Here is a 12,709-nt window from a genome sequence, read left to right as displayed (position 1 = left end):
AGGTGGCCAAGGTCTGGTAAAGTATTTGAACCAGAGAGCATATGTAAATGCCAAATACCCTTTTCTGTCTTGATCATCTTCAACATTTTGGGGCCAGATATCTAAGGAGTAAGAGTACTTCTGTCATCTCTGGTTTAGGTTGGAATCTCATGAACATGACCTGTCTACAAATTGCTTATCAAAAACAATTCAGTGGAAAATATAAAATTGTGATTTCTAATTCTTGGAGTTTTCAGGCTTTCAGTAAAACCCCAAGTTGTGTAAGTACAGGAATTGCTCATGTTTAATCATAGATAGAATTAAATTTGTTGTTTTGTTCATTAAAAAGCAGTTTGGGTTGGTTTTTGAGGGATAGATCAGTCTGAGAAATGAATACTTCCCAAAGAATTTTTAAAGGATCAAGTTTTAGAAATAATTTGCCTTTCTTAGTTTAAGGTGGTCAGTATCATTATCCTCTACTGCTGGCCCGAGGTGGACCCATGGACTCCCCTTACACCAGGATGTGGTAGTGAGTAAGCCATTGCCATACTTTGTCTCTTTAAGGGTCATAATATCAAAGATAAATCTCCCCTGCTCCCCCCACCCCCATCCCCTCTTCCCAATTCCCAGTCTAAAGACACCTTGAGAAACTAAGCATGTGTTTGAGAAAAGAAAACAGGTCTGGGAAAATGTTGGGTGATAGCTGAAAAAAGAGTATCCACTGTCAGGAGTGCAGACAAACAAACTGGGCTTGCTTCCCTCCACGCCCCCCCTGACCCACCACAGGCTACCTTTGTAACAGACCGTCTATATTCATGTGCATTTACTCCCAAACTGTACTTTGCATTTAGAGTAAGTTTTAGGGATCTAAAGGAGCCTTAAAGAATCTAAACTACTACCACCACCATATTCCCCAGGAAAGCCCTATGGATAAGAAACTATGGCCCAGAGAAGTGAAGTGTTTTGCCCAAGGTCACATAATAATTAACAGACCAATAGTCAGCCTAGTGCATTTCTTTATTTCATTTTCCCTGTTATATAAGGCAGGGTTGCAAAGGCCTGTCTGGGTTTGACCCATAAGCCTGGACTAGGTAATAACATTTCTCTGAGAGCTGCCCTTTGGCAGTCTTCTCTCAAGTCAGTTCCTGAAATCAAGCCTAAATCCCCATCTGACCAGTCAAGGCCTGGAAATAAAGGTATGGCAGGTGTAGGAGATATTCCAGAGGCTTCTGGATTTGCCAAAGTTTAGTTTTTCTCATCCTTTGAACCACTACTATTGATGTCCCCTAGTGACCAAAAAGAGCACAGTTCCTTCCTACTGAGTTTAAAGCACCTCAGAAATTCCATTTGCAGATAGTTCTCCATCCTACTTCTACTTTTACAAGAAATATTCCTGGGTACAGTATAGTCAGAAAAGTAGAACATAAGGACCCAACACTTTCTCCTAAAATGGAATGTGCAGGCATAGACAGAAAAGCCAAAACCAAGAAGCTTTTTGTGCTCAAATAATTGTGTTCTGTGTCTCTGGATACAGAAATGTCAAGAGGGGTAAATGAACTAGACTTCTGTTTTTATCGTGCTCTGATTTATTAGTCTGTCATACATGATCACCTTGTGAATGACGATATTCTGTCTCCAGGAACATGAGCCAATATTTGCAGGATGAAGAGCTAGGATGGGAGCAAGCTGGTGACCCTCCAGAAAGCAAGAATGGAGAAGTAGGCTCTGAGGGCAAAAGGGTCGAGACAGGCATTTCTGAAGCCAAATGGTGTTGAAATAATATACCACAGGCCTTTTTCCTTGTCAGCGTAATCCAATTGAGAATGCCCAACCACCCCTGATAAGAGTCACTCAGGAGTGAAGAGCCTCGCTACCAGGGAAAGCAGCTTATGTGTGCATTTTGGCTCAGGAATGTGCCAGCCCAATGCTGGCCAAATGAGAAAAGGCTGCTGCAGTCTGGAGAACACAAGCCTCCTGGGAAGATGGTGACTGCTCCCCTGTAGCCTGAGAAGAGAGTGTTCCCTTTTGTTTAAGGGCAGTGTTTGATGCCACATAGGAGAGGGTGGCAGCTCTGATGTGAAAAGAGAAAACTGTCAGGATTCATCCCCTTTGGACAGGTAACCTCATCATCTGAGAAGACAGGAGACTTAGGGGACATCTGCAGATTCTCAGACTGACGTTGGGTCAAACAGACTTCTCGGTTTTAATGTCCTAATATAGGGAGCTGAGCTCCCTGCCCACTGGTGTGGAGCAGACCACCACTAAGGCCTCTAAAGGGCTTCACTTTGCTTTGTGTTGAAGTGGCCTATGAGCTTCTCCAGAAATGGTTTAATAGTTCTTGTTGTAATTTTTCTTATTCGGCACGGACTAGCCAGAAATTGGACCTGGATTTGATTTTAGAAGCAAGTAGCCTAATACTAGAAGGATCCCAAGTGTTCTTTCTCCAATTTTCCCTCCTTTTACCCATTTCTTTTCTTTCTTCCCATCTCAGACCATGAACCAGTCACCTTTGGAGCACCCCTCTACCTGATCTGCACTCCCTGTTTACTGGACTATTTGTGCTTTGAGGCTGACAGCCTTCCCGGGTGGGAATTTTGGCTGCTTGGCAGGGGTGTCAGATGTCTCCTTCGTTGTGAAATTACTCAGCCTGCGTATGGGCAGCATCCTGGCACCTTTCCCCAGAACTCAGGCACCTCTTCTCACTCTTCTGAAGAAGAGCTAACCAATTGAGTTTCAGTTCCCGGGCAGGCCAAGCCAGGAGGTAGGATACCAGAAACTTTTCTGTTCTGGCTTCGTAGGAAGCACTAGAGATGAATGGCTAAGAGAACAGATTTTGGAGTCAGATGAACCTGGATTTGATTCCCATTTCCACCACTTGCTAGTTAGCTAGTGGATTGATCTGCATATCTTTTCTGAGTCTCACTTGCATCTTCAAAATGGAAAAAATTATGAAGAAAGAAGGTATATAAAGTGCTTAGCACACAGAATGGCACAAGGTAATAAATGATAGCTGCTATTATTATTGTTATCTCTTCTAAAAGGGGATGAATATTTCAAACGTTTATTTAAAAAAAGCCTATTCCTTTCTCTGACAACTTGTATGCATATCTTGTAGCAAGCTGAAACCCTCAGAAAGTAAAAGCTATTTCAAATTGCACATAAATAACATACATAAATAACAACCACCAGTTATCTTGGTATTAGGTTGGTGCAAAAGTAATTGCCATTTTTGCTATTATTTTTAACCTTTTAAACCGCAATTACTTTTGCACCAAGCTAATATTTATCTTTAAATTGTATCCCTTTTAAAGTTTGGTAAGCAAAGGTAGAAGGCATACCTTTGAAGTTTTTGATATTTACTTATGTCTTAAGAAATAAACTGAACTTATAGTACATTACAGTATCAAGAACATTGAACTAGAACTCTAGAGCTAAAAAACAAAAAACAACTAGAATAACAATATCTTAGTTATATTTATTGCACATTTACTTTATTCCATGCACTGTACCATCTCATTTTACAGAATCAAATGAGATAATATATATAATTGCTGAGCACAGTGCCTGGCACAGTCTGTGTTCGATAAATGTTAGCTGTTATTTATTTTTATTTATTTATTTATTTATTTTAAAGATTTTTTTGGGAAGGGGAACAGTACTTTATTGGAGAATAGTGTGTACTTCCGGGACTTTTCCAAGTCAAGTTATTGTCCCTTCAGTCTTAGTTGTGGATGGCACAGCTCAGCTCCAGGTCCAGTTGCCGTTGTTAGTTGCAGAGGGCACAGCCAACCATCCATTGCGGGAGTCGAGGAATTGAACCAGCAACCTTGTGGTTGAGAGCCTGTGCTCCAACCACCTGAGCCACTGGGCCGACCCCAGCTGTTATTTATTTTTTAATGTCATTTATTTGAATTCTCTAACACCCATTTTACAGGTGATAAAATACAGGCTTAGAAAAGTTAAGTATCTATCACATAGCCATTAAGTTGCAGAACTGGGATTTGAACCCTACTTAAAGCCCATGTTTTTACCTGGTGCCCTCAACTTCTAATCCTGGTTCCAACACTTACTGGCTTTGTAGCATTGTACACATTGCTTAACCTACCTAAACCTTAATTAACCTCTTTGTAAGTTATTTTTAGGGCCTATTTTAGCTATAATATCTAGGCTTTGGAGGATTTTCTGGAATGGCTACTCGAAAGTTAGAGTTATTTTTGTAGAGCACTATTACTCAAAGTATAATCTGTAAATCTTCCATGTTCACAAACTGCTGCTTGGTTTATAACATCTTGACAGAATAATTTTATGTATGTTGGTTCTAATAATAAAAAGTGGAGTTTATACTATGTCTTTGTTTTTCAAATTTTATTTTCTAGTAATTTGTTTAATTGTAGTTTATAAAACTATAGGTCTACAATGGATTGAGATAAAGGAAAAAGAAACTGGCCCTTCACCACCACATGTAGTTTGAGAAGCACCATTCTAGAGGACCATCTGAACATATTAGCAGGATTATGAGTTGAAATTTTAGGGGTTTTTGGGGTGGTTTTTTTTGTGTGTGTGTGTGTGTTGTTGTTTTTTTAGATAACATGTTTACAAAGAAGTGCCCCTTAAATCAGAAATGTGCTGGGGTGGCCAGTTAGCTCAGTTGGTTAGAGCATGGTGCTAATAACACCAAGGTTGCCGGTTCGATTCCCGCATAGGCCACTGTGAGTTGCGCCTCCTTAACAAAAAAGAAAAGAAATGTCCTTACTACCAGTGTCCTGCTAGGAGCACAACCTCCCTTGCCATGCCCTCCCCACCCCACCACCACCTAAAGCTTCAAGAGTTGCTCCTGTTAGAGCTTCTTTGATGTTTTTGGAAATCAACAGTGGAACCTAGAGAGCAAAACTCCAGTTTTGCCTCGACCACTCTCTTGGGAAAGGTGATTTCATACACTGTAATTCTCTTTTTTGGAGTGGTGGAGGAGTGAGGGTGATAGTGAAGGTTCCCCGTGGGCTCATTAAAAAGTCCAGCCCTTCAACTTTTCTCTCATTAAGTTTCCATAAAGCATTGATTCACAGAATGGAAGTGCTGGAATGAACATATTTTGGTAGTCACAGGTTCCAGCACCTAATTTGACAGATGAGCTTGGCGATTGGCTATTGGTAGGGGTGAGACTAATGATCCCTTGTCCATTGACTGCATTGTACACTGTGTGAGGGCCACATCCAGAGCCTCCAGAGAGTTCTCCATGGCACTTTGTCCAAGCCTCTGTATGGTGTAACTCCTGCGCCCTCCAAGCATCTCAGGGGCATATTGAACTCTTTCATCTTAAGGAGCAGATTAGCAAATCAAACTTAGCAATATATAAAAAGAATAATATACCAAGGCTAAATGAGGCTTATCCTGGGAATGCAAAGCTGATTCAATATCTAAAAATTAATCTACCACATTAACATTCTAAAGAAGAAAAACCACTTGATCTTATCAGTTAATGAACAAAAGACACTTGACAAAATAAAACATCCATTCATCATAATGAACATCTACAAAAAACTTATGGCTAACATTATACTTTGCAGTGAAACACTGAATGTGTTTACCCTAAAATTGGAAACAGTAAGGTGTCTACTTTCCTAGTACTGGAAGTCCTAGCCTGTACAAGAGACAAGAAAAGGAAATAAAAGGCATGGAAATTGGAAAGCAAGAGACAAAACTATCCCTATTTATAAGTAACATAATTGTCTATGTAGAAAACCACAAGGAATCTAAACACACACACACACACACAATCCTAGAACTAATAAGTGAGTTTAGTAAAGTCACAGGATACAAGGTCTACACACAAAAATCAATTACATTTCTCTATACTAACAATGAATATCTGGAAACTGAAATTAAAACAATACCATTTACAAACATAAAATTAAATACTTAGGTATAAATCTAACAAAACATATACAGAACCTATATACTGAAAACTACAATACACTGATAAAATAAATTAAGATCTAAATAAAGGGAGACATACCATGTGCATGGATTGGTAGGCATAATATAGTAAAGATATCATTCCTCCCCAAATTCATCTATAGACTCAGTGCAATTTCTATCAAACTCCCAACAATATTTTTATATATATAGACAAGTTTATCTTAAAATTGAAATGGAAAGACAAAGGAATTAGAATACTCAAACAGTATTGAAAAAAAGGAATAAAATTGGAGGAATCACATTATCTGATTTTAATTTTAGGTTGGTGGGAAAGTAATTGCAGTTTTTGCAATTTTTAACCTTTTAAACCGCAGTTACTTTTGCACCAACCTAATACTTAGAATATATCTATAGTAATCAAGACTGTGTGGTAGTGTCAGAGAGTTAGACACGAAGATCAGTGGGACAGAATAGAGAACCCAGAACAGACTCACACAAATATAGCCAACTGACTTGTGACAAAGATGCAAAGACAACTCAAGGGAGAAAGGGTCATTTTTTCAATAAATGATGGTGTAACAATTGGACATCCATATGCAAAAAAAAAGAAAAAAAGAAACTTTGTCTAAACCTTACACGTTATACAAAAATTAACTCATAGTAGATCGTAGACATAATGAATATATAAATCTATATACCTTTTAGAAAAAGAAAAAAAAAACAGGAAAAATCTCTGTGACCTGGGATTGGGCAAGGGGTACTTAGAATTGATACCAAAAGCACAATTCACAAAAGAAAAAAACTGATACAGTGGACTTCATCAAAAGTAAAAATGTCTGCTCTATGACAGATACTGTTAAGAGACTGAAAAGACAAGTTACAGTCTGGGAGGAATATTTGTAAATAACTGTACTGCCAATAAAGGACTTGAATCCAGAATAGATCAAAAAGTCTCTAAATTCAACAGTAAGGAAACAAACCAATTAAAAATGGGCAAAAGACTTGAACATCACCAAAAAGGATGCATGGATGGCAAATAAGCACACCAAAAAGATGTTTGATGTCAGTAGCCATGAGAGAAATGCAAATTTAAACCACATGGAGATACCCAGGTTCTTCACACAAAATCCTGTACACAAATGTGTATAGCAGCGCTAATTCACAACTGCCCCAAACTGGAGAAGCCAAATGTCCTTCAGCTAGAGAATGGATACACAAACTGTGGTACATACATGCAAAGGAATACTACCGCACAATAAAAAGGGAACAAACTATTGATCTATGCGACAGTTAAGACGAACCTCAAGGGCATCATGCTGAGTGAAAGAAGCCAGTCTCAAAAGGTTGCATACTGCATGATTCCTCTTATGCGACCTTCTTGATTAAACGCTGGTGATAGAGATGAGTGGTTGGCAGAGGTTAGAGGTGGGGGAGGGTGTGACTACAACAGGGTAATAGTAGGAGTTTTCTGGGGTGATGAAATTGTTTTGTATCCTGATCGCCACAGTGGTTACAGGGCCTATATATGTGGTAAAATTCATAGAACTCTATACCCAACGAGGCAGTTTTACTAAATTAAAATAAATTTTTTAAAAGAGGCAGAATGCATATTGCCTTGAAAGTGTCAAACCATGGCTGTAAAATTGCCCTATTCTTTCACCATGAAAGAAGACATGAAGCCAGGAGCAATTGTATGAAAGCTCAAAAGATCTGTTCCCTGTCCCGCCTCTCAATTAAAGATTTTTTTTCCCATCTAGACTTTTATATCTCAACCATGACCATTTTTTAAATGACAGACCACACTGTACATAATACAGTTGTGTTCCTAAAGCATCAAGGCGAGATGACTTTAAATGTTTTAATGTGCTCTTTAAAAAGTATTTAAAATGTTAATACTATTAAGATAAGAAAAAGTATTTTATATATTTCAGTTTTTCCAAATATTTCTATTGGTTACATCTCAACCTTCCACCATTGCACACACACAAGTTTTTCTCTTAGGTTTTTTTCTGCAAATTGTACATCTCTAGGTGGGGGTAGTGGGGGATGAGAAGCAGGTTTTATACAGCTGATGTGATCAATGTACAGACAAGCTTGGAAAATGCTACCCAATCTGCCAATTAATTAAAGCATTAATCTGAGAAGCAGCCGGGCCCAGGAAATGTTTATCTGAGGGGGGGAAGGGGAGTGCGGCAGCCGGGGGTGGGGGTGGGGGCGATAATAAGAGTTGAGTGGGAAGCTCCCTGTGTATGCATGAAAATAAAAGTGCTTTGGAAACCTAGCTTGCTTTTGTCTCTAAAAGTATTGATCATGTCCCTAAATCTTTCTGACCTATTTCGGAAGCCTTTTAGGGAGCTTGTCTCTGAATGATGAAAGCGCAGCAGACTCTAGAAAAACAAATTAAACCCTGGGCAGAGTAGGGTAGGGAGCAAGTCCAGTGGAGCTTCTTAAACCTTCTAAATTCAGGAGTATGTAATTTGGTTGAAAGGATGTAATGGTTTTACAAGTTTTGTAACCATATAGTATATAGACTGGGTTCAAATCCCAGCTCTACTTCTTATTAGCTGTGTAATTTGGAGCCAATCATGTATTTTATCTGAACCTTGTTTTTCTCGTCTGTAAAATAAAGATTATGAAGAGGCAGAATGCACATTGCCCTTCATCTCAGGGCGTCTCTGCTTGCTCTAGGCAGAAAGGAGGCTGGAGAGTGAAGAACTTCCAGAATTACAAACTGCCTCCCTGAGTAGGGACCTGTTCAGCCTTTTGTTCTTTTTAGCCATGTTTTTCAGCAAGGTTTTATAAAACTCAAGGTTTCTCCTCACCTTCCTGGGATGTGCTACATTCTGTATCTCTAAGAGAGGTGACCTTGACCATGACAACAAAAGACATAAAGACAGTTGTTCACCCTGGTATCCCTTTGGTCACGTTTGCTGTACTCAAGATGAGCTTTACCTGTGTATCACTAGGGAGTGTGGACATGGAAAATTGACCCAGCAATATTTAATGGCATTAAAGAATTTATTAATTTTTAAAATTGTATTAAAATATACATAAAATCTAACATCTTAATCATTTTATTGTTCATTTTTAAAGCATTATAATGATACTGGGGTTTTTTTAAGCTGCTTAATCTTTCAGAGCTACATACTGAAAACCTTACTGATGACATGATAGTGTCTGGGCTTTGATTCAAGGTAAAACAGAGGAAGACTGACCCAGCAACTAAGAACTCTAGCCTCATGGCACAGATAAGAAGGGCTTTTTTCTAGGATTTAACTTTTTGTTAAATGGCATCTCTTCATTCCTGTTTCTTTTCTTGCAGAACTCTCAGAAATTGAGCCCAATGTGTTCCTACGTCCATTTCTGGAAGTGATTCGCTCTGAAGATACCACTGGCCCTATCACTGGACTGGCGCTGACCTCGGTCAACAAGTTCCTGTCCTATGCGCTCATAGGTAAGAGCTCGGGCTTTATTGGATGACCACAGCACTTCTTTCTTGCCTCTCCTGGGCTGCTCAGGCTTTAGGCAATCAGCTGGTGATACTGGAAAGTTTTTCCCAGCAGTGTGTTTCCTTGGAGAAGAGAAATTAATTATTGGTTACTCATCATGCTAATTGACTCAGGTTTTGCAGAGTGGGGAAGGTGGGGAGGTTTCTTGGGACTCTGGTTTCTTTGTGCTTTGGAGGGAGTTAGGGGTGTGGTAGGTGCCCTTGGAGGTTTGGTTTATTTTTAAAGTTATTTTTTAAATGTAATGCATGCTTATTTTAAGAAGATAAACAATAAAGAGGTGTCTGAAAGAAAAGTTAATGGTCTCTCCTCTGTCTTTCTCAATGCTCCTCCTCCTTAGTTAGGTAAATAATGTTAACAGACTGGTTTGAATCTTTCTATACTTTTCTCTACATGTATATAAATATATAGGGAGTACCTCCTTTTTAAAAAAAAGAAGTAAAAATAGGATTATGTGCTACATGGTTTCTTTTTTCACTTAATAGTATTAACTTAGAAAAATGTACAGGTATAATTATCCATCTGATTTATTCTTTCCCCCAGTTTAAATGAGATATAATTGACATATAACATTGTATTAGTTTAAGGTATACAACACAATGATTTGATGTATGTATATGTTGCAAAACGATTACCACAATAAGTTTTGTTAACATCCATCGCAGTTACAAAGTGTTTTCTTGTGATGAGAACTTTTAAGATCCACTGTCTTAGATCTTCAGCTCTACAATACAGTGTTGTTAATGACAGTCATCGTGCTGTGTATACCATCCCCAGACCTATTCATCTTTTCATGGGAAGTCTGTACATTCTTTTTTTATTGTGGTAAAATATATATGAAATTTGCGATTTTAATCATTTTTAAATGTATAATTCAGTGGCATTAATTACATTCACAATGTTGTGTAACCATCACCAGCATCTATTTCCCAAACTTTTTCATCACACCAAGAAGAAACTCTAACCATTAAGCAATAATACACCATTTTCCCTTCTCCTCAGCCCCTGGTAAGATTTTTTTTCATTTTAGTAGCCATATACTTTCCATAGTATAGATACAACACAGTTCATTCAATCATTATCTTGTTGATTATTATTTAGGTTGTTTCCTATTTTGAGCCATTACAAATAATGCTGAAATAAGCATCCTTGTTCATATGTCCTTATTTGTTAATTTTCCTTTTATATGACAGATTCCCGTACTTGAAATTTCTGGATTAAAGGCCATGTGCTTACTACATTTTCATAGGTACTGCCAGGTTGCTTCCCAAAAGATCATAGCATTTGCACTTCCAACAGTAATGTTTGAGAGTTTCCATTTCCTCACCCTGTCACCGGCACTAAATATTATCAGTATTATTTGTTTGTGCTTATTTGGTGGATGAAAACTGGTATTTTGTTGTTTTTACTTCCTTGAGGTTGAACATTTGAATTTCTTTTCCTTTGCCTGTTATGTTACTAAGTTGTTTTTGTTTCCTTATCAATTTGTAGGAGCTTTTTATATAGTGGGGATACTAACCCATTGACTATCACAGTATTACAAATATTTTCTCCCACTGTTGCCCAGATATTTTATCCAGTCTATTGTATATCTCTGAATTTGTTTATGGTGTCTCTTTTGGATTCTTTTTAGTTGGTCTTGTCACTCAGGACATTGAATTCCTTTTCCCCTGTTACCAGCTCATGTGCAAGGGTGAGGAGCATAAAAAACAGGCAGCTGTCTTTGTTTCTAAGTAGGGAGACAAGAAAAGAGGCAGCTCAGGCCGTGGCCAGCCAGAGGGAAAATGGCCTTCAGTTCAGGGCGAAAACACCCTTTATCTTTTCTAGCAAGTTGGATCTGCTTAGCTGAAGTATTCAGGATCCTGAGCAGGAATCCTGCATGCCAGCTAGTTTCTGAATCGGTGCGGCAGCCTCTCCAGCACCTAGTCCTAGCTTCACACTTTTCCTCAGCAGAAATCAGGCCCAGCGACTCCCAGCCTTGCCCTGAGCACCACCTGCAGGTCGTCTCTCTCCACAGCCGCCAGCAGCTGCCCTCTGGGCCTTTTTTCTCTACTCTCTTGTCCATGTTACTCTCTCCCCTTCCTGGACTTGGCAGCCAAGCTGGTCATTGGAGACCTCAGGCCAGCTGGTCATTGGAGTTTCCTGTGGTGGGAAAAGAGAATGCTGGAGGTGGTGATTGCAGTGGGCCTGAGAAAAGAAGCAGGAAGGAGTGTATGAAAACCAGAAGGCAAAGGAGATGCGATTGGCACATTTCCCTGCAGTGTGCTCCAGAGTGGCCAGGGAGGGAGGACATTCTAAGGAAGACAAGGTCTGCTAAGTGAGCCCAAGCCAAACACTCCTTTGTTTAGGCTGCCCTTCTCAAAGAAACTACCCGCCCCCCTCAATACTGTGACCCAAGGCTTCTAGGATTATTTTAGGTCTCACTCCAAGAACCAGCCTTTTGTTTGGCCCCACACAGCTGCCAGACCAGGATTTGTGCCACTGATTGCCTAGCTTACTGGTGGGCCATGCCTGTGGCCCTAAAGACCTGTCACTCCTAACCTGACTTTTTAGAAAATTGACTTTGCTACTTCATTCAAGCTCAGAGGATAAGAGCTACAAAATGATTGGTAAAGCTTAAACTACTTTAATAAGGGAGATTATTGAAAGAAGGGAATAAATGGACACCCCCCCAGGAGCCTTTGAGATGGGAGCAAGGCTGCCATTCATGAGCTCTGAAACACCATGCAACAGTTAGAAGGACCTGGGTTTCCTGTGTAAGGAAAGGTGCTGTGGACCCTGGAGGCCTGAAAAAGGACTGTCTGGCAGGTCTGAGAGAGGAATCAGGCCAGGGCCTTGAGCGGACAGGCATACCTCAGAAATATTGCGGGTTTGCTTCCAAACCATTGCAATAAAATGAGTCATCATCTTTTTGCTGGTGGAAGGTCTTGCCTTAATTTGTAAAAAAAAAATGCAACATCTGTAAATTGCAATAAAGTGAAATGCAGTAAAGAGAGGTAGGCCTGTATAGGATTTTCTGTGTTGATTGGAAAAAATGAGGAGAGTTGGGGTGATAGAAGGAGATGGTTCACCCCATGTACTATATATCATCATGAAATTGGTTTTGTTCTGCATGACCTCTTCAAGTAGCCACTCCTGAAGCTGAGTAAAGGCATGCTATACATAGGACAAAAACAGCCTTTGACTAGGTGTCAGAGACTAACCAGGACAGAAAAGAAAGAAGGAAACAAATGAAAATCACTCACAAATAATGAAAGTCTTCTGGCTCATTGTTGCAAGAGAAGTGTTCTTGTTTCTTCTCAGCCATC

At 39.4% G+C, this 12,709-nt stretch overlaps 1 protein-coding gene across 9 annotated transcripts in view; it reads left to right on the top strand.

The window, feature by feature from the left end:
• GBF1 (golgi brefeldin A resistant guanine nucleotide exchange factor 1) overlaps positions 1–12,709 on the top strand; it is a 112,738-nt gene that overhangs the window by 73,484 nt on the left and 26,545 nt on the right. For all 9 annotated transcript variants that reach the window (XM_074339135.1, XM_074339134.1, XM_019725000.2 and 6 more), the window contains one exon: positions 9,218–9,349. In XM_074339135.1, coding sequence (XP_074195236.1) covers positions 9,218–9,349 — 132 coding nt within the window. The remainder of the gene's footprint in view (positions 1–9,217; positions 9,350–12,709) is intronic.

This window comes from Rhinolophus sinicus, linkage group LG07 (assembly GCF_036562045.2).
Source record: "Rhinolophus sinicus isolate RSC01 linkage group LG07, ASM3656204v1, whole genome shotgun sequence".
Classification (NCBI taxonomy): domain Eukaryota; kingdom Metazoa; phylum Chordata; class Mammalia; order Chiroptera; family Rhinolophidae; genus Rhinolophus; species Rhinolophus sinicus.
The sequence above is the reverse complement of the archived record's forward strand: the minus strand, read 5'-3'. Positions and strand labels throughout refer to the sequence as shown.